General features: G+C 38.1%; 1 protein-coding gene across 1 annotated transcript; it reads left to right on the plus strand.

Annotated features, from left to right (window-relative positions):
• Window positions 1–6,146: 6,146 nt before the first annotated feature.
• Window positions 6,147–21,368, plus strand: LOC115918734 (retinol dehydrogenase 8-like; the record flags this gene model as incomplete). The annotated part of the gene is made up of 6 exons (XM_030988614.1): window positions 6,147–6,187; window positions 9,711–9,982; window positions 12,090–12,269; window positions 13,872–13,965; window positions 19,964–20,072; window positions 21,159–21,368. Coding segments are annotated over 6 exons (900 nt in total), but the record flags the coding sequence as incomplete, so codon positions are not given.
• Between the last annotated feature and the right edge of the window lie 4,503 nt (window positions 21,369–25,871).

Raw genomic sequence — 25,871 nt, forward strand, 5'->3', positions numbered from 1 at the left:
CCAAAGGCAACACGAACTTTTGTTTTACGACCTAAGGCGCCATATGGTTGACCGATAGTATATTAGAAGAAAATAGAAAAAAGAGGAAAGCTAAAAAAATTGGATGAAATCAAAAACAGACAAAGACTGGAAAACATTTAAGTCAATTCGTAACTCTTACTTCTTCTCATTGTATGAGGCACGGAAGAGTCACCATAAAGATTTAATGTCTGAATATAAAGAAACACAAAAGCGTTGTTCAATATCGTAAAGGTTTTATTAAACATGTCAAATAAACAACCCATTATACCTTTTAAACGTTGATTCGAAATCATTCGTCAACAACTTGGGCAAGTTTTTCTTGGATAAAGTTCAGAAATTTCATAACGATATAGATTTAAAACGTAGCAATGTACATGTAGACAAACTGATCAATGATGACGTTCCAGTCGATTCGCAGATAGTAACGCTGACAAGTTTTAAATCACTGTCCGAACAAGACGTCAGAAAATTGACAATGAAGCTCAATAAGAAGTCCTGTCCATTGTACCCAATGCCCACAAAATTATTGCTGCAAATTATTGCTGTCTCGATGTATTGATACCTGTTATTACTTCTATGTTGAACTTGTCTCTATCAGCAGGGCAATTCCCTGCATCGTGGAAGGTCGCTCTAGTGAAACCACTATTGAAACAGCCGGGCCTCGAAACGGAATTGAGTAATTTATTAAAAGGCCCTTTAGTAATCTTCAGTATATTTCTAAGTTGGTAGAAGGTGCTGCTACCCAACAAATTCTTGAGCACATTGAACATCATTCACTCTTGCCGTTTAATCAATCAGCATACCGAAAATTTCATAGTACTGAAACAGCACTTCTTAGGATAAAAAGTGATCTTCTTATGTCAATGGACAACTAGAAGTCTACTGCTTCTCCTTGATATGAGCAGTGCTTTCGACACAATAGATCATTATTCATGTCTACTGAAAACTCTAAGAAGCCATTTTAGGGTTGATGGCAAGGTTATCGAATGGATTGAATCTTACTTGTCAGATAGAAAACAGAAAATTGAAATTGATAACGTTGTCTCTGATGTATTCAATGTGCCTTTTGGTGTTCCTGAAGGGTTGCAATTAGGCCCTCGGTTGTTTACATTGTATACAAGCAGACTCATTTAACAAATATCCATACGGAGTTTCCTAGTATTAGTTGTCACTGCTACGCAGACGACACACAACTATACCTGTCTTTCTTTCCTAACACACCGGCTGAAGATCATTGTATTTCTGAATTAGAAACATGTGTTTCTTATATTAAGATTTGGATGTTGCGAAACAAGTTGATGTTAAATGAGAAAAAACAGAACTTTTGATGATTGACAGCATGAAAACTAGCATGCATGCATGTGTCATAAGTAAACTAGATTACTGTACTAGTTTATTGTATGGATTACCAGACTCCCAAATTTCCAAGTTGCAGCGGGTCCAAAATACATGTGCACGACTAATTTGCAGCCTCCCAAAATTCTCTCGAATAACCCTACTTCTAAAGGAACTACACTGGTTGCCAGTTCGCCATAGAATTACATTTAAAATATTAATGATAGTCTACAAAGCTCTAAATGGTCAAACTCCTAGTTACGTTACTGAATTGTTACACATCAAGTCTCACACTCATGGGCGTAACCTTCGTAGTACACAAGACACATTTATGTTGCAAATACCCCCATATAAAACCAAAGTAACCCTTGGGGATCGGTCATTTCTCTGTGCTGCCCCTAGATTATGGAATAAATTACCACTAGAAATAAGGAAAGCCCCATTACTAGATAATTTTAAATAAAAATTGAAAACTCACTTGTTCTTATAGTATGTATTGCACAGCATTTACGAGCTCTTGCAGCGCAATAGAATATATCCACATAGTTATTGCGCTTTACAAATGAACATTCATATCATTTCGCAACTGATGTGATTAAAACATTCGTGAATTATTACAGGTTTTGTTCATGAGGAAAGTTTTCAGGCTCTTGAGGAAGATTGAGATTGATGCAATCATTATGGCCCGCTTTTCTTAAGGACCGCTATTCATAACATTGCATGACATTGCTTTTCTCCCTACCATAATATTAGTCTATCGAAATCTTCTTTAAAAAAAAAGGTTCGAACTTGTTAAACACCAAGATGTTGATTTCTTGATAAAACATTACATTTCTCTCCTCTGGAATGTTGGATACCACACGCTGTGCTGAATTCATACATTAATGTAGATTAATTCCTCAGATATTAGATCATGTTGATAAATGATGATGTGGTACATGAACTTTATTTTAATGGATCTTTTAAAACATAACTATAAACCGAATCTTTTTTAAATAGTTGCACACTGGCTTGAATTCATGGTGTATTATTTGGATGGAATTAGAACAACGTCTATCCAAAAATGCCAGGTGTAACAAACTCATATCAAAAGAAAGCATGGACATACTGATATGGAGTGTTTATATAAAACTCCTTCTTTTCCCCTTGTTATTTCTTTCGGTCATAATTATTTCCCTGTATCTCGATCTAAACTCGCGTTAATATCGTAGGCAACTCGGCATGACTCGCAGCACGATCGCCGTGCTCGTACTCCACTCTTGGAAACTCGAATAGCACTCGCGTATACTTGAAGGTGGCGAGTTGCTACGAGTTATGAAGAGTGCAGTGCAAGCTTGTTACGAGTATAATGCGAGTATATCACGAGTGTAAGCGAGTTCTCCTTGAGTTACAACGAGTCAGTGAAAATTTTGAACATGTTCAAAATTCTGGAACTGCTCGCGACTTCGAGGAGAGCCGTGGAATGTTGTGAAAAGTTAAGCCGAGCCATACCGAGTTGTCGAGGGTTATCCCGAGTTACAAAAGAGTTATTCGCGAGTATTGCGAGACTGCGAGTGCCTCTTTGAGGCAACTCATCACATCGGTGTCACATCACGCCATTACTCGCCAATACAACTCGGCTAAGTGGGAGCCCTGCTTAACTAGGAGGTAGCCTATGCGCGTATTGGGGTATGTGGCTTGCTGCTCTACTTTTTTTAAAAAACTTCCCATAACATGTAATGAGTGTTTAGTGTACATTATATGGGACGTACAGTGATAGATGGAAAGTTTTTTCATTATATTCGAAATGACTTTTAGGTAACTCCTTTTTCCTCCCACATCATCAACATTCATTCATTTCATTTCATCTACATTATTTCATGAAATGCATTCAGAAAATGAAAAAAACAACTAGTAGCATTTGTATTTTATAGGACACTTTTTGGGCGCAGCAAATGTCGTCGGAGCAAATGTCACCGGAGCAAGTGTCGCTTCATGCGGAGCAAATGTCGTCGGAGCAAATGTCACCGGAGCAAGTGTCGCTTCATGCGGATCAAATGTCGGAGGAGCAATTGTCGGCGGAGCAAATGTCGGCGGAGCAACTGTCGTTCGAGGAGCATTTGTCACCGGAGCATTTATCGCTTCATGCGGAGCAATTGTCGGCGGAGCAATTGTCGGCGGAGCATCTGTCGTCGGAGTAAGTGTCGATGGAGCAAGTGTCGGCGGAGCTTTTGACGTCCGAGCAAATGTCGTTGAGCAAATGTCGCAGAGCAATTGTCGCGATTTGCGGAGTAAATGTCGGCAGAGCAATCGTCGGCGAAGCATGTGTCATGGAACCAGGCGCGTACACAGGGAGGGGGGGGGGGGGTTGGGGGGGGGGGGGGGTTAACCCCCCCCTTTGGTAATTTTCTATGTGTAAACCCCCCCATAACCGAGACCCCCCCCCCAAAAAAAAAAAAAAAAAAAAAAAAAAAAAAATGTCCTCTTACCCCCCCCCCCCCCCCCCCCCCCCCCCCCCCCCCCCCCTCGCTTATTCAGCGGTCGGCTGAGTCGTTGCGATTTTTTTTTTTGGGACTAAAAAAAAAAAAAAAAAAGTGACCTCTTACCTATACGACATTTCGCTGTAGAGTTTCAGGAGTACTTTCTTCTGTGTGTGGAAATCCTGGAATTTATACGATGATTATTTATACGACGTTTCGTTATAGAGTTTCGGGATAATTTGTTTGTGTGTGTGGACATTCTGTCTCTCAACATCTCTCTCTCCCACTCTCTACTTTTTTTTTTTGCACTTTTGCGCTTCGAGCTTAACAATTTAGCTTTTTGTTGCTTTTTAGCGCTGCGGCTTTGCATTTGGCGCACTGTATTAATTTTTCTATGATGCTGTTGATTGAATAAATTGAATAAATTCATCAATTCCTGATGAAGCCGTATGAGCGAGAATTCAATTTATTCTTGTCTCATATACGGTTGTCTCATTTACTTCGTTTTAGAAAATGAGATAGCAAAATGTGTATATTGATGGTCATCTTGCGAGTAATAACCATTAACTACTCTCATCGGGCTCTCATCATTAATTTTCTCTTCATGTTTTGTTTTGATGGTGAATTATTGGGGGGGGGGATGATTGTACAGGCCATCCCCCCCCCCCACCTGAAATATTAGGGGGGATATATCCCCCATCCCCCCCCCCCCCCCCCGGATCGACACCCAACCCTGGAAGAAAGCAAGATAATTTAAAAATAGTTATGTCCGCTAATCAAAATGATATCTATATATATAATTGGATGGCTTTGACTGTGATACACGAATACATTGCTCTAGCTATGACAATATTGAATTTATTTGACCCGGAAATTAACACATCTTTATCGCTGTACACGACGCCATTAACCCATCGCTTACTGGAACCTGGTGGTCTCTGTGTTAAGTCTATGGGAATTAGATAATTCGGTAGTCAACGGGTTAATATCACCATTTAGATGCAGCCAGAGTGGCAGAAACGTGACCATATTGACCATATTGTTGTCGTAATGAAGCATATGCTGGTACGCGAAGCATAGGGGCTTCTTTATTTGTTTTTACATTATCAAGCTGACGTAACCGAAAGTTAAAGACAACCGTCTTCCCGACCAGCTTTCAATTCTGAGTCGGGATCTAGAAGAATACCCCTAAACGCGTACAGCATAATTTTGAAAAAGTACCGTTTTTTAATGGACGTTTTGTAACCCCTTAACGCTCGGACCGCGTCCAATTTATAAAAGAGATACCCTTTTTAATGCGTTTTCTTGGTCATGCATGCTTACAGCATTTATATTTAAATGAGACCCCTGGGTCTGTTGACCGCTTTGTCGTTATTGTTTCTTTAAAGATATTTTAGCGTTTCTCAGTTAATGCATGCTTTTGAGTTGAGCTCTCCATTTAAAAAAAATTATAACAACTTCTTTGCATTGTAATTATTCTACTTTTCTCCTTTAAAAGTTTACATTTTTGTAATGACTGTTCTTTATTTCAAATGTTATTATGTTTTGCTTAAGTTTGCGTAGTATTTATTTTCATGATATTTGAACTGTGCTGGAAATGAAAATAAATACACGTAGTGAAATGAAATTAAGTTGTACATTGAGCAGTGAAATTCTTTTTTCTGTCATTTAAATACCAACTATCAACATTACCTTGAAAAATACAATCATGTCAATCTCTAAGCAGTGGACGAATGAATGCGATCACAAAAAAAAGAGACTTACAATCCCTTTAAACCCTTCAATTACTATCTAGAGCTTTGTGCGATATTTAGAAAACAACAAACAGTTTAAGAAGTGACCGTAAAAGTTGGCTATTTAGTGATATTACCTTTGATATTTTAAGCACTTACTTTGGGACAATTCCGTCTACAAATTGTGATTTTATCATTTTTAAGAGTTTATCCCACTTCTTCCTGACTGTCCTAGTCTACCCCCCCCCCCCCCCCCATTCATCGAATCTAGAGGTGGAAAGAGTATATTATGTGTGAATATGTAGCCCCGGATAAGCATTACATGTATATATATTTTTTTTTTTTTAAGGGAGGGGCCACCATAAATCTTTACAAAGTTACAGAGTAAAAAGTCCTGCCTAATTATTCGTGTCCCACCTTTTTGGGGTGTTTTGTGTCACTTTAACGGTGGGGCTAAGCTGTACAACAAACTCGAATCTTATCTTTTATTTCCAGAACGCTCATAATTACGTAACTGGAACACACAAAGCCATTGATGCAAACAACGGTTCACCGTAAGGGGGACGCGTTTTCCTTATAATGCTGTCAACTCTATTAACAGTCTATTCTTGAAGCTGACCGTCAACGCAACAGCATTCTGTAAGTATCCGTATCTTGTTATATATATTTGGTGTCTTCAAATGTTTCTTATCATTTGCAGGCTTTAGTATAATTTAGATCTAGTATGTTCTACAGTTCAGCTAAATGCAATCGCGCTATGTGTCATGTAATTCTCTGAAAGACACAAGGTTTGGTTACAACACTTTTAAAAAGTGTGAGAATTTAGTTTATACAAAATGGAGTCTAAAGCTATAAGGACACTTTGTACGCAGACGGTTACAATGAACTATCATTTAGATATTTAAGAAAAATGTTGCATTGGATCAAAAGCGTTCGCAATTTTTTCCAATTAATCGGCGCAAAGTAACCATCTCCCAGCTCTCCTCTAAATCGTTGCGATTGTTATCTAACTCACTGTACTGTAGTAGCGTTTTTTTGCGATACGATTGTGACTGTTCAACTCCGTCGCGAATCGTCCGTGATTTTAACTCCTCTGACAAAATTGCACCGCGCTCGAAGGTTTCGCTTTGTTATAGGCCTTACGCTTAAAGGTATTACAAAGTTTTGGGACATTTTGAAAAATGGGTGGATAGTTATTCTTTACAATTTTGATATATTTGGATGCCCCTGTGGATGTATTAAAAGTGCTAGAAATTTTAGCCCCTAAAACACTTCTGCTTTCGAGAAAAATTGAATATGAAGATTTACCGGTGCTCCCGGTAAATTTTGAAAAAAATTAAAATAGCTCCTAGGGCCGTACAATGGTAGCTGCGACCATGAAAATCTCAGAGTATGTAGTTGTGGTATATAGTTTCCGAACGGGAATAGCTAATCGGTCGATTTTAGTCAAGAAACGTTGTTTTACAGCTTAATTAATATCTTGACCTTGAGAGGGAGCTATACAACATAAAGTGTTTATTATTTACAATTTCATAACTTTAGAGTCAATTTCGACCGCGACAACGATCAGTGAATATCGTAGGATAGCATATGCTTCCAATATGTTCCTTTGAACCAAATTCACGACCCCATACCAAAACTTTGTAATAGCTTTAAGGGTAGGGTTGGGATTGGGCTTTATTAGGATAAGGGTAGATGAATGGTACAAACATTTGGATATTTCATATTCAAAGTTCAGTAGTGTAAATGGCACCAGTCATCTACTATTAGTGAATATGCAAATGAGCGTCCACAATGTTTTTTAATAGGTTGAATGGTATTTCATTGGTAAATGAATGGTGCCCAATGGTACCTTGTGAGCGTTATCTCAATGTTATCACAATGGTATTTAAATGGTGCCCTATATGGTATGTCGCGAGCGTTATCTCAATGGTATCAAAATGGTATTTAAATGGTGTTTGTGAATGGTAACCGTATGGTATTTTTAATGGTACTTCCGAATGGTATACTATTGGTATACCATCAGCGCTCAAAATACACGGGGGCGGTGGGCGATTCGCCCCCGTGAGCTACAAAATCGCGCCCGTCAGGTTGCTCACGGGGGCGATTGCAAAATTAAAAATCGCCCCGGTGGAATTATAAAATAAAGATAATCTTTTTTGTTATAACTTTACCACAATATTGAGTTTCAATATTGAGTTTCAATTTTCAAACCTTAAATGAAATGGAACTAAGATTAGCGTGCAAGATTTCTCGTTTTATGAGTAGGCCTATTATTACCGATTCAGCTCGCAGTGCAGTGCCGCCGTCAGCAGTGGTTATAGGCCTACTGCGCCGTTAGTAGCGGCGGGAGTAGCGGTGCGTGTGCACGCTGCCGCGCCATGTCTGCTGGAGCTGGAGGCGATCGCGCAAGGGCAGAAACATGGTCATGGCCTGGGGAAGTTTATCGTTGTCAGCAAATAATGAACCTCGACCAGTAAATCAATATTAGGGACTTTTATATTTGCACGATGAGAACGTGGACTGCAACGTGTGACCTCCTTTTAAGGCACTGCCAGTGCTTAAAAGGACGTCACATGTGATTGCCAGTGCCTTAAAAGGACGTAACACGTCCACGTCCACGTCCACGCAAATCTAAAAGTCCCTTTTGAGGAGAAGAGGAAGACCAAAATGTCGTGGAATGATATGGTAACATGGGCAGATCTACGGCGGGGGGGGGGGGGGGGGGGGGGGTAGGGGGTTTACCCTCCTCCCACCCCCCGGCCCCCTTGGGAAATGTGATATTAAAGCGGGGGGGGGGGGCGGGGGGGAGGGGGATTCTGGAGAGGAGGACTACTAATCTATTTTATTTTTTTAGGGGGCGGGGGGAAGTGAAGCGCCGTTTTAGCATGACTTTCTTTTTAACTCTTACTTTCACCTATCTCAGATAACCCTAAGTTTTTGGTTGCTGCTCTATATGTAGTTGATAATGCATGATTAAAATAAAGAGAGAGAGAGAGAGAGAGAGAACCACCATCATTTTGCAATGGTTCAGGGTTCGTGTAATGTACATTTGAAACCATTTCTTAGCGTCTCAACCCTAAAAAAATAGCAAAACTATTTTTGAGGAAAAGCATTATACTGAATTAAATAAAGAATAATAGCTTTATATTGGATCATACTAATACTGATACGGGCTAAAGAAAATGTGGTATTTGTATAGAGGTATTCTAAAATGACATTCTGATAATCAACATTTGTTCTGGTATCATATGTATATACGCACAATACAACTGATCTTTATGATTTCTTAACGTGACATAGCTTCTTCTCCCTCTGCAAACAAAACAGAAAACAAGGTTATTTAATAAAAGGACCATGCGACAAATAATCATTGTGATTCAAATTGATGCAAGGATTTTTTTTGAATAAGCAATGCTTTTCACCAGAATCTTCTTTGTAAAAACGACTTTTACAAATCTCAGCCATGCAATTCTGCCACTGTGTTGTAAGATCACTTTGAGATTAGGAGAAGTGTATTATGTAATGGGTATTTTAAATTGAATGGAACGTCTCAACTCAGTAAGCATGGCTGAGATTTGTAAAAGTTGTTTTTACAAAGAAGATTCGGGTGAATAGCAGTGCTTATTCAAACAAATATTCGCATCAATTTGAATCACAATCATTATTTGTCGCTTAATCCCTTTTAATGACCATGTTCTCTTTTTCGTTTGCAAGGGGAGAAGAAGATATGTCACGTTAAAGACATCATAAAGATCAGTGTTGTATGCGTATATATTATATACACAGGCCAGTAACGGCTATGTAGCTTGTAAATTTGTAAGAGGGAAAATGCTGATTGAAATGATAATGATGAAATAGCAAATAATTGAGGAGTATTATAGGTACCAATTCAATGGATATTTGTATAAAAAAGAGCCCCCGTCAGTAATAAAAGAGCCCCCGTGAGAGCCCCCGTGAGAAGGCTCACGGGGGCTCTTTTTTCGGGGGAAGAGCCCCCGTGGAAAAAAAAATTAATTTGAGCCCTGTATACCATTCAACATTTTTTGTGAGGGTAAGCTGACCGTTTTTTCGGGTGTGGGGTCATTCGGTTATTAGAGCACCTTCCACCGAAGATTATATTTAACCTTGCAATCTTCCTTTCATTTCTATATCCTCTCAGGAACACCATGGCCCCTCTTGTCGTACTCATCTCCGGCTGTTCGACCGGTATCGGTCTGGCCCTAGCCGTCAGGCTAGCCCAGGACCCAGACAAGAAGTACCTGGTCTATGCCACCATGAGGAATTTGGCTAAGAAGGAAGGCCTCGAGAAGGCGGCGAGCGATGCCCTCGACAAGACGCTCTTCGTTCGGCAGCTCGACGTCACCGTCGATGATCAGGTCAAGAGCATCTTCGAGTTCATTATGGAGAAACACGGGCGTGTCGACGTCCTGAGTGAGTGTAGCCTAGTCTGACGGAACCAATTCTAATTTGAATGTTACCACAGCCTTGAGCAGAGCCTAGGTCTGTGAGTTTCTAGCTCATGCAGTATGCCGTCTTATTATACAGTGCGTCCCAGAAAAAACGAAACCGAGAAGTATCGATGTTTTATCATAACTTAATCACAACCATAATTAATGAATGATAGCCTACATATTTGGAAAGCTTAGAGTCTCCACTTTCAGTTAATGCTACTCAGATGATGCATATTTCACGCATGAGTGATTAAAAGCAATTTGAAGGAAGGAAACCAAAAAGACATTTGGCGGGGGGTATCTGAATTTCGAAGAAAAATTCACATTTCTAGAAAGTTGAGTTTTTGCCCTTTCATATGACACCTCAATCAGGAAAAATGAGCGAGGAATAACAAAGTTCTGTTTGTTTAAAGTATCCCTTACAAATAGCAGATTTGACAAAAGACTTAACTCCGTTTCGTTGACAATCAGCCATGCATGAAGACTCTCGTCTACGGCTGATTGTCAACGAAAAAGTCTTTTGTTATTTTCGTTCATTGATACGGCAGGCAGCCAGTGAAAACGAATTCGTTTAATAACATTATGGAAATGCAAGCACTAATTTAATCAAACAGAACTTTGTCATTCCTACCTCATTTTTCCTGATTGAGGTGTCATACGAAAGGGCAGAAACTCAACTTTCTAGAAATGTGAATTTTTCTTCGAAATTCAAATACCGCCCGCCAAATGTCTTTTTGGTTTCCTTCCTTCAAATTGCTTTTATTCACTTATGCAAAGTTCTGTTTGTTTAAAGTAGCCCTTACATTTTCATAATTTTAACAAACGAATTCGTTTTCACTGGGTAGCAAATAGCAGATTTGACAAAAGACTTAACTCCGTTTCGTTGACAATCAGCCATGCATGAAGACTCTCGTCTACGGCTGATTGTCAACGAAAAAGTCTTTTGTTATTTTCGTTCATTGATACGGCAGGCAGCCAGTGAAAACGAATTCGTTTGATAAAATTATGGAAATGCAAGCACTACTTTAAACAAACAGAACTTTGTCATTCCTACCTCATTTTTCCTGATTGAGGTGTCATACGAAAGGGCAGAAACTCAACTTTCTAGAAATGTGAATTTTTCTTCGAAATTCAAATACCGCCCGCCAAATGTCTTTTTGGTTTCCTTCCTTCAAATTGCTTTTATTCACTTATGCGTGAAATATGCATCATCTGAGTAACATCACGTGAAAGAGAAGATTCTAAGCTTTCCAAATATGTATCATTCATTAATTATAGTTGTGATTAAGTTATGATAGAACATCGATACTTCTCGGTTTCGTTTTTTCTGGGACGCACTGTATAGTCTCACGTTGCAGTTACATGCAAACTAGGTGTATTATATTGTATTGTCAGTGTAAGCGGTTCAACAAACTTGTATGCATCGTGTAACTTTCAGCTAACTTTCTCTTTAGGCTCCGGATATGACGGGGAAACCGCCTCAAAAACCCATACTTCAGACATTTTGTTTAGCAAATCCAGACTATTATTTTACTGGTATTATGACCATATTAGATCTGTATCATTGTACGTGGGCTCACAACGCATTGAAACAAACTTTTGAAAACCGTTTGAAAACCTTATTTATTTATTTCATTCGTTATTTCTCTTTTTCTTCCATTCTGTTTTTGTTTTATTATTTATTTTCATCAATTTTCTTTCATTCTTTCTTCTATTTCTTATTATTATTATTAGGCATTTAGCTACGCTATTTATTGTACACTATATCACAGCGCTTACAATAATATCCAATATAACAATATAACCACAAATCTTAACATCACATTGAATAAACAAAAATAATAGCGAATCAAGTAGGCAATAAGTAGATTTTAAGGAGTTTCTTGTGGAGCAGCTTTTATACTGGAGGGAAATTTATTCCACTAGCTGCTGCAACAGTGAATGTGCGATCTCCTGCCTTACTATGAGCCACATGAAAAGTCAATCGAAACGGGTCTGCATTGGAGCGAAGGTTTGTACGCACAGGTCCATTTCTTATTCTTTTATTTATTTCTTCCTTTTCCCTCCTTTCTCATTTCTTTTCACAGTAAATAACGCTGGTTTTGGTTTCTTCGGGCCGCTGGAGGCGATGAGTATGGAGAAAGCTAAGAATATGTTTGACACCAACTATTTTGGCACGGTGCGGTTGATACGAGCAGCGCTGCCTATCATGAAGAAACAGAAATCTGGTCGCATCGTGAATATCAGTAGCATGGTTGGACATCTTGGTGAGTACGAGTAGTTTTTAATTTTTGCTCCATTTCATCCTCTTAAGATTTATATTTCTGCTAGCCCATGCGAACGCCGGGCCAGGAGACCGATAATGTCGTTCGCGTGGGGTTTATATGTGTGTTTGTTTAAATCAATTAAAGGTAATACAAAGTTTTGGTATAGGGTCATAAATTCGGTTCAAATGAACGTATTGGAAGCATTATGCGATATTACAATATTCAATGATCGTTGTCGAGGTTTAAATCGAGTCTAAAGGGATGAAATTGTAAATAATAAACTCGTTATGTTGTATTGCTCCCTCTCAAGACTGATATTACTTTAGCTTTAAAACAATGTTTCTTGGCTAAAATGATCGCATCAGCTACCATGGAATTGGCTTAGGCGCTAATTTTAATACTTGAAATTTACCGGGAGCACCGGTAAATTTTGATTATTCAATTTGCTCGAAAGCAGAACTGTTTTAGGAACTAATTTTTTTAGTGCTTATAATACATCCACAGGGCATTCAAATATATCAAAATGTTAAAGAATTACTATCCATCCAATTTTCAAAATTTCCCAAAACTTTGGATTACCTTTAAGATCGATTTATATTTCTAATATGTATTTATACTATGGAATAATTATATTCATATTATATCATATTTTCTATTATATTACTTTTTCTTTATTTTTTAATATGTTTGTCCATCTCTCTTTCTGTACCTCTAGGAAAAAACAGAGCCATTATGTTGAATGGCTCTAGATATATAGAAATATCCAGTCTTATTTTTTTTAAAGAATTGTTTGTTTATTTGTATATGTATGTAGGCCTATAACGTTTTATTATGCGGAAATCGAAACCAAACCAGAGCAATCCTAAGACATTGATTTTAAGATCGCTTTTTGTAGAGCTCACTAAATACTCGTAGCTATATGCCACACGGCAGGGGCGAACGCAGGATTTTTTCAAGGGGGGTTTTAAAATATTTTGCTCCCGAAAATTTTAAAATCGCGCCGGCCGAAAAGTCGCTCAGTGGGGGGGGGGGGGGGGGGGGGGGGGGGGGGGGGGGGGGGGGGGGGGGGGGGGGGGGGGGGGGGGGGAATAAGCGGACACTTTTTTTTTGGGTCTCGAAAATTTCATAATTTGACATTTTTCTTCGTTTGTGGGGGGGGGTAAGGTCACCTTTTTTTTTTTTTTTTTTTTTAATAATTAAAAAAAAAAAAAAAAAAAAAAACCAAGGGGGGGGGGGGGGGGTTTAGGTTTTTTTAGGGGGGTTTACATACATTAAAATACCAAAGGGGGTGGGGGGTTTGAACCCCCAACCCCCCCCCCCCCCCTGCGTACGCCCCTGCCACACGGTGTAGGCATATTAGTTTTGTGATTGCATAACTCGTAACAGTCAACAAAGCGTTCGAGTTGGGTTTAACGGTCACCTAATATCAAAGGTCGATTTGGTTTGCAAACATGAGAAGAGCCTTATATACGTAGGCTAATCCAAACATGATTCTTTATAAGTGATGAGGTATTGAAAATTGAAATCGCCCTTGAGTTGATTTCTCGAAAGTCTTTGCGATCGTGTTCAATTTAATTTCTGTCTCTCTCTCTCATTCTGAAGCTGTGCCTTACATGGATATGTACAATGCGTCCAAATTTGCGATGGAGGGTCTTAGTGAATCGTTACTGCCACAGCTTAAGAACTTTGGAATAAGGTACGTGCTATCCCAGTGAACTTACACTGTCGCTCATATAGTTCGAACTTTTTTTACCCCAATTTATGGAATGATTTTGACAATGATTTATTTCTAATAGATCCAGATAATAGTATACATTCTCAGATTTGATTGAATAATAGTTTGCCAGTGTTTGTTTTGCGTGACTGCTAAAGCATGTGTATGCTACTATGCTTATCAACTAGGGGACCTACGCCCTTAAGTCATAACTGACAGTAATGAGGATTAATGCCCCACAAGAGGGCACTAATATAGCACATCGACAGAATAGAGGGCGCTTCAAGTGTTACGACGCTTGTATTTGACTTCTCTTAAAATTTGGTCTAAAATCGTGAAATATCTCGAACATCAGCTGTGATTGCTAAACAGAAATTGACAGAAGTTTTTCACCTATATTGTGAGATATTGTGAGATATACCCTTTGGATTAAAAGGACAACCGTCCTGGAAATTCCTGCAATTTATGTGAGTAAAAAAAAAATTCTACATTGAACTATGTATGCAGAGAAAACGGCGCCACGCCCCGACGCGTTCCTACCAACGGGGCCTAAACCTGTTTTTCTCCGTGAGAATGATGTGCAAGATACCGATAAGAAAGCGCTTACTGGTGAGGAACTGTACATTGCCCTTGCCAAAGGCGGGAAAAGGGACAAGATTGCCGGAATTCAGCGGATACGTAGTCTATGGCGAATATACCTGACCTGCCCCAAAGAGCGCATTCGATTAATTTCAAATGGGTTGGGAGTGCGAGGCGCCATTGCCCCTGTATATGATTTGAACCCTTTCACCAGAGAAAAGGAGGACAATTTAACAAGGGTCACAATAAAGGACATTCCTCTCTCGGTAGACGATGATGTTATCCGATCAGAATTACAAGCTAGGAAGTCCGAGGTTGTTGGTTCTATCATACGTCAGAAGTTGAGAGTCAACGGTCAGCTAACCAGCTGCTTGAATGGCGATCGAGTACTCTATATTCGACCACCATCACAGCCACTACCACGCAAGCTGGTTTTTGTAAGCTCTTTTGTTGCTCGCATTTATCATCTAGGTCAGCCTTTAAGTGCGACATGTTCGAAATGCCTACAAGCAGGTCACCATGTTTCGACGTGCACCAATGACGTACGGTGCCGACAATGCAAGGAATCCGGTCACATCCAAAGCGCATGTCCCGAAGGCTCCAACATGTTGCGTAATGCCATGGCAACGAATGACGCGTCGTCTGCTAACGATCATAACGACCATCGCGATCATGACGTGGCAACGCCACAAGTTGTAGCCGAGGGGAAATCCGCACCGCACGATCAAGCTAAGATGAGCAAGGAACGTGAAGCGACGCGACAGACAAGTCTCGAGGACTTTATCGCCAACGTCCGCCACGGAGTCCAAAGAAAGGACAAGGCTCCTGAAGCAGATGCCAGCACGAGTAGCGTTGCAACCGGTACGAGATCGGCCAGCAAAGTACGCGACGCATCAAATGTGACATCGGCAAAAGTTAGCGTAGCTAGTACGTCACATATCAACAGCAGCGAAGAATGCGACAGCAATGCATCAGGGAAAATCGATTCGGGTGGCGATGAGGAATCTTCAAGCGAGTGCGATGATGAGCCGATACCACATCCAAGAATCAGCGCAAATTGAAGAAGAAACCAGCACCCGTAAAGCCAAGAAATTCAAGTAAGAAAAAATAGCAAAGCTACATAATACAAAGATGACGAAATACTGTTGGAAAAACAAACAAGAAACGATGAATGAAGTATCAAGAATACTTTTGTGTCCCTCAATGTAAGAGGAATAAGAGACAAGACTAAAAGAGGCAAAATATTTCGCTGGATTAATGATCAAAAATGTCATATCGCATTTTTACAAGAATCATTTGTAACAAAAGATCTGGAATCAATAATAAAATCAGAGTGGAACGGAGCATGTTACTTCAATAATGGAACAAATCATTCAAAAGGAGTCGTGATTCTAATACACAACCGATTATTTAGTTCACTGATATCAGTAAAAGCTTTCACACGAGGAGACGGAAGAATTCTTGCATTACAGTTTTGCTTGTATGGTAAATCATACTTTTGTATTAATATATATGCACCAACAAAGAGTACGCTGAAAGAAAAGTTTTTTAAAACTTTAAAAATATGGTCAAATAAGTACAAGAACCATAATGATGTGCTTCTTGTAGGTGGTGATTTTAATTGTGTCCAAAACCGAAAATTAGATACTAGGGGTATTTCACACATAAATATACGTAAGCGTAATCTTTCATGTTTTCAACATTTGTTCAATTTGATTGATGTATGGAGAAAGCAGAATCCAGATAAAAGACAGTTAACATGGAGACAGGTTTCTTTAAAGATGTTTTCAAGATTAGACTATTGGCTTGTTCCAGCTGATTTTATGCACAGGGTTTACTCAACCGATATCAGACCTGCATTAAAGTGTGACCACAATGCTGTTTCACTTACGATTAAGGTTCATGAACAGAAGCGTGGGAAAGGTATTTGGAAACTAAACTGCTCTCTGCTTGAGGACGAGACATATAGAACAAATGTCACAGATGTTATTCGAAAACTAAAACTTGAATATAGACACTTAGATTTGCAACAAAAATGGGAACTTTGTAAAATAAAGATAAAGGAATTTAGTATGAAATATGCAATAGATGTGAATAAAAAGAAAAAATGTTACATTGTTAATTTAGAAAAAGAATTAAGAGATCTATGTGAAAATGAATGTAACCTATCTGTAGAGGATAACGATAGAATGAAGAAACTAAAAAATAATATTGACAAATGGTATACATATCAATGTAGAGGTGCTTTTGTACGTTCAAGGGAGAAATGGTTAGAAAAGGGTGAAAAATCAAATAGATATTTCTTGCAACTCGAAAAGAGAAGGGGCCAGAAAAAAGAAATAGACTCTTTAGAAGTTAATGGGAAAATTCAGAAAGATAATATTTTAAAGCACATACATAGTTATTATACGAATTTGTATTCAATCGATGATCATCAATATAGCTCTCACGACGTGTTTACAAACATAGATATTCATTCATTGTGCGAAGAAGAAGCAGACAGCTGCGAAGGTTTACTTACTGAAGCAGAATGTTGGAACTCATTAAAAGGCATGAATAATAATAAATCGCCAGGCAGTGATGGCCTAACAGTGGAATTCTATAAATGTTTCTGGTCAGAGATAAAAGACCTGGTGTTGGAAAGTCTGAATACGGGATTTTGTAATGGGGGGTTGTCATGGTCACAAAAACAATCTGTTCTTACTCTTATGTATAAAAAAGGTCCTAAGACGCGCCTTGGCAACTGGCGGCCAATATCATTACTCAATGTCGATTACAAAATCGCTGCTCGTGCCTTGTCACATAGACTGAAGCGTGTAATAAATACTATAGTATCGGTCGATCAGTCGGGTTTTATGAAAGGAAGGTCAGCTACTGAAAACGTACGTCTTATACAAGATATAATAGACTATTGTGAGTCAGAACATGTTCCGGGTATTATTATGTTTATCGATTTCAAACAAGCTTTTGACAATGTTAATCATTCTTTTCTTTTTAAAACGTTGGAAATATTTGGGTTCAAAGATACATATATAAAATGGATTCGCACACTATATCACAATGCATGTGGTAGTGTTATGAATTATGGATGGCTCTCAGAAAATTTCACAATTGAGAAAGGTGTAAGGCAAGGATGCCCACTATCAGCATTGTTATTTATTATTACTGCAGAAATCTTAGCGTTAAAGGTGAATCAAAATAAAGATATTAAAGGTATACAAGTTCTAGATAAAAATCATGAAGGACTTGAAACAGAAATTAAAATTGCACAATATGCAGACGACACGGTAATGACACTCAGTTCACTTGCGTCAGTGAGACATGCAATGGACGAAATAAAAAAAATTGGCAGATATGCTGGTATTTTGGATAAATCGAAAATAATGCAGCTTTCACAAAGATGTGATGCAAATGAAATTGAAGGATTGGCTTTTTCAAACGATCCATTTAAATTTCTTGGGATTTATGTAGGGATGAATATAAAAGAAATAGAAACACTAAATTGGGAAGGAAAAATTGACAAGATTAAAAGAATTTTAGATTTGTGGAAAATGCGTCATCTGACGTACTACGGGAAAATCACAGTTATAAAGATGCTAGCTGCATCACAAATAGTATATGTGGCTACTGCTGTTCCAGCACCCAAAGATGCCATCAAAAGAATTAATAAGTTATTATACTCCTTTTTGTGGCGCTCAAAAACAGAAAAAATAAGAAGAAATATTTGTATTAATGATGTTACAAGTGGGGGGTTGGGAATGATTGATCTGGAAGCTAGAGTTAGTGCATTGCGTCTTTCATGGATAATGAAATATTTGAACTGTCAAAATACCTCATGGAAAACATTGTTTTCCTATTGGATTGACAAGGTTGGGGGAATACCCTTAAGTTTAGAATTTAACTGTCACAAGAAAGACATGGAAAAATTATGTAAAACAGCAAATTTGCCATATTTTTACTTTGATTTGCTTTGTACATGGTCTGAACTAAAATATGTAAATATTGAGGGGACGAATAACATAATGAGAACGATACTATGGAATAATAGTAATATTAAAATAAGGAACCGAATGCTTCATTTTAAGGTGTGGGAGAGAGGAGGAATAAAAAGAGTACACCATGTTCTTAATGACGGTCGATGGAAAAACTCTGACGAAACTGCCCAAAGATATGGGTTACCCAAAATGTTATTTGCTTTTAAGTTTGCTATGTTGAAAAAGGCTTTCCCCTTGGTATGGTTGCGTAAATCACAAGAGGTAGAACGTGATGAAGTAATTGATTTACAGACCATTGAGATTTCGACAGGGGATATGATAGATTTGTCAAAACTTAATACGAAAATAATATATTCACTGATTGTGCAAAAAAATAAGAAAAAACCATATATTTTAAACGCATGGCAACAACGATTACACTTACATGCGGATTTTAATTGGTCATCTGTTCTACAGTTTAAATTTCATGTTGTACGGAATAATAAAATCAGAGAATTTAACTTTAAACTTTTGCATATGATTTTACCATCACGATACAATTTATGCAAATGGAAGATCTTAGATTATAATACATGTGAGATATGTAATACGCTAGAAACCACTAAGCATATGATGTTGGAGTGTGAAAACGTAAGATTGTTTTGGAGAATTGTTTCAGGTGTAATCTTCAATTTATGTGGTCTAAATATTCAGATGACTGAACAGATTTTAATACTTGGTTATGAAGTTGAAAACTCAATTTGTCATTTAGTAAATTTAATAATAAATTTTGCTGAGTATGTAATATATAGAAACCACATAAAGAATTTACAATCATTTAATAGAACACATGCGAGAACTCTATATCGTAGTCTTAAATATGAGTTGACATTTTATTTGAACTGTAAAAGTATTAAAAGAGAAAATAACAATATGGTACAGAAATTAATTGAGATGCTGTAGACAACGAAAACAGATGTACTCATGAACAAACTAATGGGACGTTGCAATATTTTATTTGTTTATGATTGTATATGAGTTGAATTTGTTTATTTGAAGGAAAAGAAACAAAAAGGAATGTCAATTTGAATAATAAAGTTCCTCTGATTGAGGTTAAAGAGAAAAAAAATAGCACATCGACACGGTTTTGATCATGGGTCCTCACAGTTACGAGGCCATTGCTTTGCCACTGAACCATGACTGTACGCAGCGGGGGGTAGGGGGGCAGTTCCCACAAATAAAAAATCAAAGAAAATGCAATAAATTATCAATAATTCATTGAATTTCCCCCCGATCCCCAACAGAAAAAAAATCTTCAGTGTGTAGTATACAAACAATACACAGCATGCAGTTAGGGCATTATTATAAGAATTACCCACACAAGGTATCATATCATTGTTTTCATTTAAATACTTCTAATTTTACAGCATCAGTACAGTCCAGCCAGGACCAGTGACGACCAACTTTGGTAAAGCTTTGGCCGCGAACGCCAGCACAGAAGAAGACAACAAAGACGTTTCTGAAGAAACGGTGAAGGTGAGAAATCGTTTTCGTCATAACCATAAATAATCATAGTTCATTTCTTGAAGGGATCGGGTTACTTTGTCTCACATTATGCAACAAAATCCTGGATTTAGCTCATGCTGCAATGATATTTATAAATATTGAGGTCAGTTAGGAACCCCGTGCACTTTTAGGAGCCGATCGCCTGTCTGATTATCAAGATAGTTATGATTGGAAATAGAAATTTAAAAATTCGTTTTCCTAACGGTTTTGCATAACACTACAGTCTATTGGGGAAATGAGTATGGTAAAACCGGTCACTAATTTTTTTTTTACTTTTTGAGGCACTTCATGATCATTTTGAAGCGCAATTATTTTAGGGCTTCAATATTACACCATATCACAGACACTGAAAACACGTATACCATGCATCTCAGATTTTACATCGTTAAACGATGCCTTTGAACAAAAAGTAGTATTGCCTTTTTATTTTGTTTTTCAACTTTAATTCATTTGTTATAATCTGTAGTAGCTCAAAATGTTCTTTGTACTTCCATGCGCATGCCTGTCATTTATGGTCAAGAAATTTCGCGGTCTAGTGGATACGTCACTAGAGACCGTCGAACACATGGTTTTCGGTTCGGGTCCCGCTGTGGCACTAATAGGGACTTTTAGATTAATTATGCTCGACGAGAACGTGGACTGCCCATTTAAGGCAATGCGACGTCACTGCCAGTGCCTTAAAAGGACGTCACATTGCCTTAAAAGGGCAGTCCACGCGTTCTCGTCGTGCAGAATCTAAAAGTCCCTAATGTCCTTTGACAAGATACTAATATATAAAATATTTGCCACAATTGAATAGGGTGTAGTTAGTGCCTGGGTACCTGGGAAGATTTGTTTTCGTTGAATGGTTTCAGCGCCCTAGAGCAGCTGTGCTAAGCCTATGGTATTGCTAGGCGCCTAAAGCATCCTCTACTAGTATGGATGGATGTACGCAATACATGTAGTTATTTTTCTTCTTCTTCTTCTTCTTCCTGTTCCTGTTCCTCTTCTTCTACTTTATATCTTTATTATAACTATTGTTATTACTAATTTTATAAATATCATTATCCTATGCAGCAAATGACGGCATTCCGACTCCTACTCAGCAAGCCTGACCTGTTCACCGCCCAGGAGACTGGACCCGTCATCGACGTCATCGTGGAGTGCGTACAAGCGGAGAAACCGAAACTGCGGTACCCGACAAGCGAAAATGTGCGGAGCTGGGTCGCCAAGAGATACCGCGAAGAAGGGGTGACTGGCTTAGAAAGTTTGTTTGAATGAATAAGCATGAAATGATGATAGTGAATGAGAGAAACATTGTGGCAGCTCTAGGAACGAGGGGCTGGGGTGGAGGGTGTGGGGGATTAAAACTAGGTCAAACTCGGTAAAACCCGATAAAAACCGGTAAAACCCGGTAAAACTCGGTGAAGCATATCTTACTTGATGGTGAACTCAGAGATGATGATAGTGAAAGTTCAAGATGTATATAGTGGCATACTGGCATCATACAGGGACGAGGGAATAGGATATCTCATTAATTAACCCAATGTGATATAACTTTTACCACACAATACGCACAAATAGAAAATGACATGGAATTGCCCCAAAACGCCTATATAAATTAAGGTCGAACAAAAATTAAAAGGGGGTTGAAATAGAAACATTGACATCTAGGGCAGGTCGGGTCGGGTTATTATGTTTATTTGTTTTATTGTTATTTTTTCGAATTGATCTAGGAAAAGTAAATGTGAACATAAAATTGAAACACGTTTATCGAAAGTAGGGGCGGAGAATTGTCAATTCTGGCACTTTTTCTACCTCTGACATTTTTATACCGAACCTAAAAATCAAGTTGTATTTCGATCAAGAACATTATTTTGAAGCTTCTTGAGGGTGTTTTATCATTTTAAATCGACTTTAGATCATCTGATTATGGCTTGTTGAAACACCCCCATACCCCGCCTAGCTGAAGTATGAATTTGGCGTTACAAATGTAATTGTCTAATTGTATTGATGATTATAGACACTCCCGTCTTGTTTATATGTTGTTAAAGTATGAATATAATATTCCTGTAATATTTGATGTAATTTTTGTGTGTGTTTGTTTTTCGTTTTCGATAATACTTCAATATTTGACTACAGAAATTGATATGATAGTGTTGATTGTTTTTACTATTGTGGTTATTGTTTGGAAATATTTCCCTGATGGGGCAAATAATTTTGAAAAGTGGAAAGGGAGAGTTCAAAATAGGTATGAGCCTGACAATTATTTTTTTGTGTTCTTATTGAAAGAAGTGAACTTTAAATCCATGAATTATTAATGCCATGAATGTGAATTGCGAAATAAACTAAATTTGAAAGTTGAAATTTTGATGACGGTCGCCCCATACCCCGCCCTTTCTGGTCGACTGTATCATGTTTTGAAGTTATGTCATTCTCTTAAAGGGAAATAGTATTCAAATATTCCTCTGCTTCCTCATCACACTTCTTCTTGGGTTTCTTCCTCTGGGTCCCGTCTTATAAACAGTTGCTTTTAATCGCAACTTATTTGGCATTGATATCAATCGCAATTGTGTACATATATAAGAGCTAAAGACTGCAAACTTGCGATTGTATCAATCGCAGCTCTTTATAAGACGGGGGCCCAGTTGTCAGTAGTATTACCGCGAAAAGTAAAAGTCTTGCATGAGTTGTAAAGAGAAAGATCTGGACCCTGTTCATAAAACTTGATATTAATAACAAGTTACAAGCTACTGTTAAAAGCTACTGAAATCAAGGCATCTGATTGGCTGAGAGCAAATTTATCATAGAAATTAAGCATTTCTCATAAATAAAACAAATTTATGAAACGGGCCCCCGATCTTATATCAAGCAGAGTAGAGCGGGGCGCGAGTAATGTGAAGATTATCTGCTTATACACTGTTGGTCATAATGGCGGAATAATTATTTTTACCCCAATTAATTGAATGATTTTGACAATGATTTATTCCTAATAGATCTAGATAATAGTATACATTCTCCGATTTTATTGAATGACAATTGGGAATTGTTTGTTTTGCGTGACTGCTAAAGTATGTGTGTGCTACAATGCTAATCAACTAGGGGACCTACGTCCTTAAGTCATAACTGACAGTAAAAAAAGAAAAAAGAAAATGCAATAAATTTTCAATAATTCATTGCATTTTGCCCCGACCCCCAACATTAAAACAAATCTTCTATGTGGGCATGCCTTAAACCATAATGCATGGCCCTACAGAGGATTTTTTCCTGTTGGGGACTGGGGGAAGATGCAATGAATTATTAACAATTTATTGCATTTTCTTTGTTTTTTGTTTTTGTGGGGGCGTCGACGTACCCTAGCGCCCGCTGCGTACAGTCATGATTCATTGGCTAAGCAATGGCCTCGTTACTGTGAGCCCCCAGGATCAAAACCGTGTCGATGTGCTATATTAGTGCCCTTTTGTGGGGCATTTATCCCCATTACTGTCAGTTATGACTTATTTGCTATCGTTTAATAAAGGAACCCTGTGGATGGGGGAAAAACAAGTGCTTGTCACAAAAGTTGCAATGGAGGATCAACATTTGATCCTATGATCCAGGCTATACTTCATGAAACATATAGGGTTAGGGTTGCACTTCATTGTGAGTTAAGGTAATAATGTTTAGAGTTACGGTTAGGTACACGTAATATGATTTATATACCTCACTTAAGTAATCCAGCAATCTGATTAGTCGAAATTGCATTCATAAACTTTAACTGTTCTCGAAAATTCCCAGTAACCATGGTTAAAACAGTTCAAAATCCCAATAACCATGGTTATTGGGAAAATAGGTCAGTCTCCATGGTTATCCCATAGGTTTACATGTTAAAAAATGGTCTGAGCGATCGAGGATACCATACGTGTGCGAAGAATTGGTCGGTAATTTCAAAACAATTGAATCTCGATCGATCTTACCGACAATTTTATCTTGCATTGTTGACATGAAGACGAAAATAAACTTCCCAAAACAAAAAAACAACATCTGCCGATAGATCTTGATCTAAGTTCGTGCCAATATGCATTGCAAAAGTAAAAGAAGGGCCCGTTTAATGGAGCAGAAGCGAAGCATCCACCACCGAAGCCGTTGTCAATCCATTTTAATGTATATATTAGAGAAAACTGCTAAGTGAGGAAACAGAGCGCAATAGCCGAGAGGTTTAAGGCGGTGCCTTTAGTTACATCACCTTTTGTACGCAAGAGTTCGAATCCCATCTTCGACAAAAGTGTTTTTATTTTTTATTTTTTAGTCTATTTTTTTTCGGCATATAAAAGTATTAATGACTGCTTTAATATTCGAGAAATGGTTGTTTTTATACGCTCTCGGGAAGGTTACAATTGGGCTATTGCCCTCGGCACGCCTCGGGTAGTAGCACAATTCTAACCTTCCCTTGAGCGTATAAAAACAACTATTTCTCTAAAAGCAGTCATTAATACTATAATATTAAATGTGTATAAAAACGTTCCCACGACGCCATTAATATCACCATTTAGATGCAGCCAGAGTGGCAGAAACGTGACCATATTTACCATAATATTGACCATATTATTGTCGTAATCAAGCATGTCACATGCTGGTACGCGAAGCATAAGGGCTTCTTTATGTGTTTTTACATTAGCAAGCTGACATAAACCGAAAGTTAATGACAACCGGCTTCCCGACCAGCTTTTAATTCTGAGTCGGGATCTAGAAGAATACCCCAAAACGAGTACAGCAGAATTTGGAAAAAGTACCCTTTTTCTTGAAAATGGACGTTTTCTTTATCCTTAACGCGGCACCGCGCGGACCACGTCCAATCTAAAACGAAACACCCTTTATAATTATACGTTTTCTTGGTCACACATGCTCACAGTATTTTTATTTGACTGAGACCCCTGGGTCTGTTGGCCGCTTTGTCTTATTCTTTTATATATTTTTAAAAGATACCGTTTTCAGTTAATGCATGATTTTGAGTTGATCTCTCAGTTTTAAAAGAATTTATATCAAGTTTGTGTGGTGGGCCAGTAAATGAGTTGAAGATGACAAGTTCAAACATAAATGAAACACAGGAAGCTCGGAATTACAGTTGAAGTCCACTTTATTAAATATATATATCAGCCGAAGCTTCAATCGTTGCAAACGACGAGTATTATTATTATTTGAACATGGTAAATAAACTGCTTCTCTCAGAGGCTGGGCGGCCCTATTGATTGAAATTAGCAGCACATCCTACTGAACATGGTAAAGGAATGAAATAAAACTCTCAAATAATATCTACTTTCAAATAATATCAACTAAAAACTCCCTTCAAAATCCCGCACCTCGCATTTAAATACCGCGGCACCCGATGAGGCTTAGATATTACATGATATTGCCAGCCAACCAGGAGGGCTCTTACGAAGCCAACCAATTACAAGACGGGATATATCCAATTACCCTTTAGGTCATCCGACCAATTAATTGAGGAGTTATACCTTTAATTAATTATAACCAATGACAAAGCATAATAGATGAGTGTTATCTGATCTAGTCACCGACAGAAATGGGAGGAGTCTATCTCTTCGCGAGAATGTCGCGTCCCCGGCAAAACAGTCTATTGTCTAACTTGTTATTGGAAATGAACACCTGTACATCTTGATGCAGGAATTCATTTCCAACGTGCTTTTCGAAATGAACACTTTAATCTAATGCAAGAATTCAAACCCAGGGGTTGTTTACCCGTTCCCGGCATACTATTGGAAACATAATTAATGTTATTTAACTTTTAGGTGA

The sequence above is a fragment of the Strongylocentrotus purpuratus genome, unplaced genomic scaffold (genome assembly GCF_000002235.5).
Source record: "Strongylocentrotus purpuratus isolate Spur 01 unplaced genomic scaffold, Spur_5.0 spur5_scaffold_17, whole genome shotgun sequence".
NCBI lineage: Eukaryota > Metazoa > Echinodermata > Echinoidea > Camarodonta > Strongylocentrotidae > Strongylocentrotus > Strongylocentrotus purpuratus.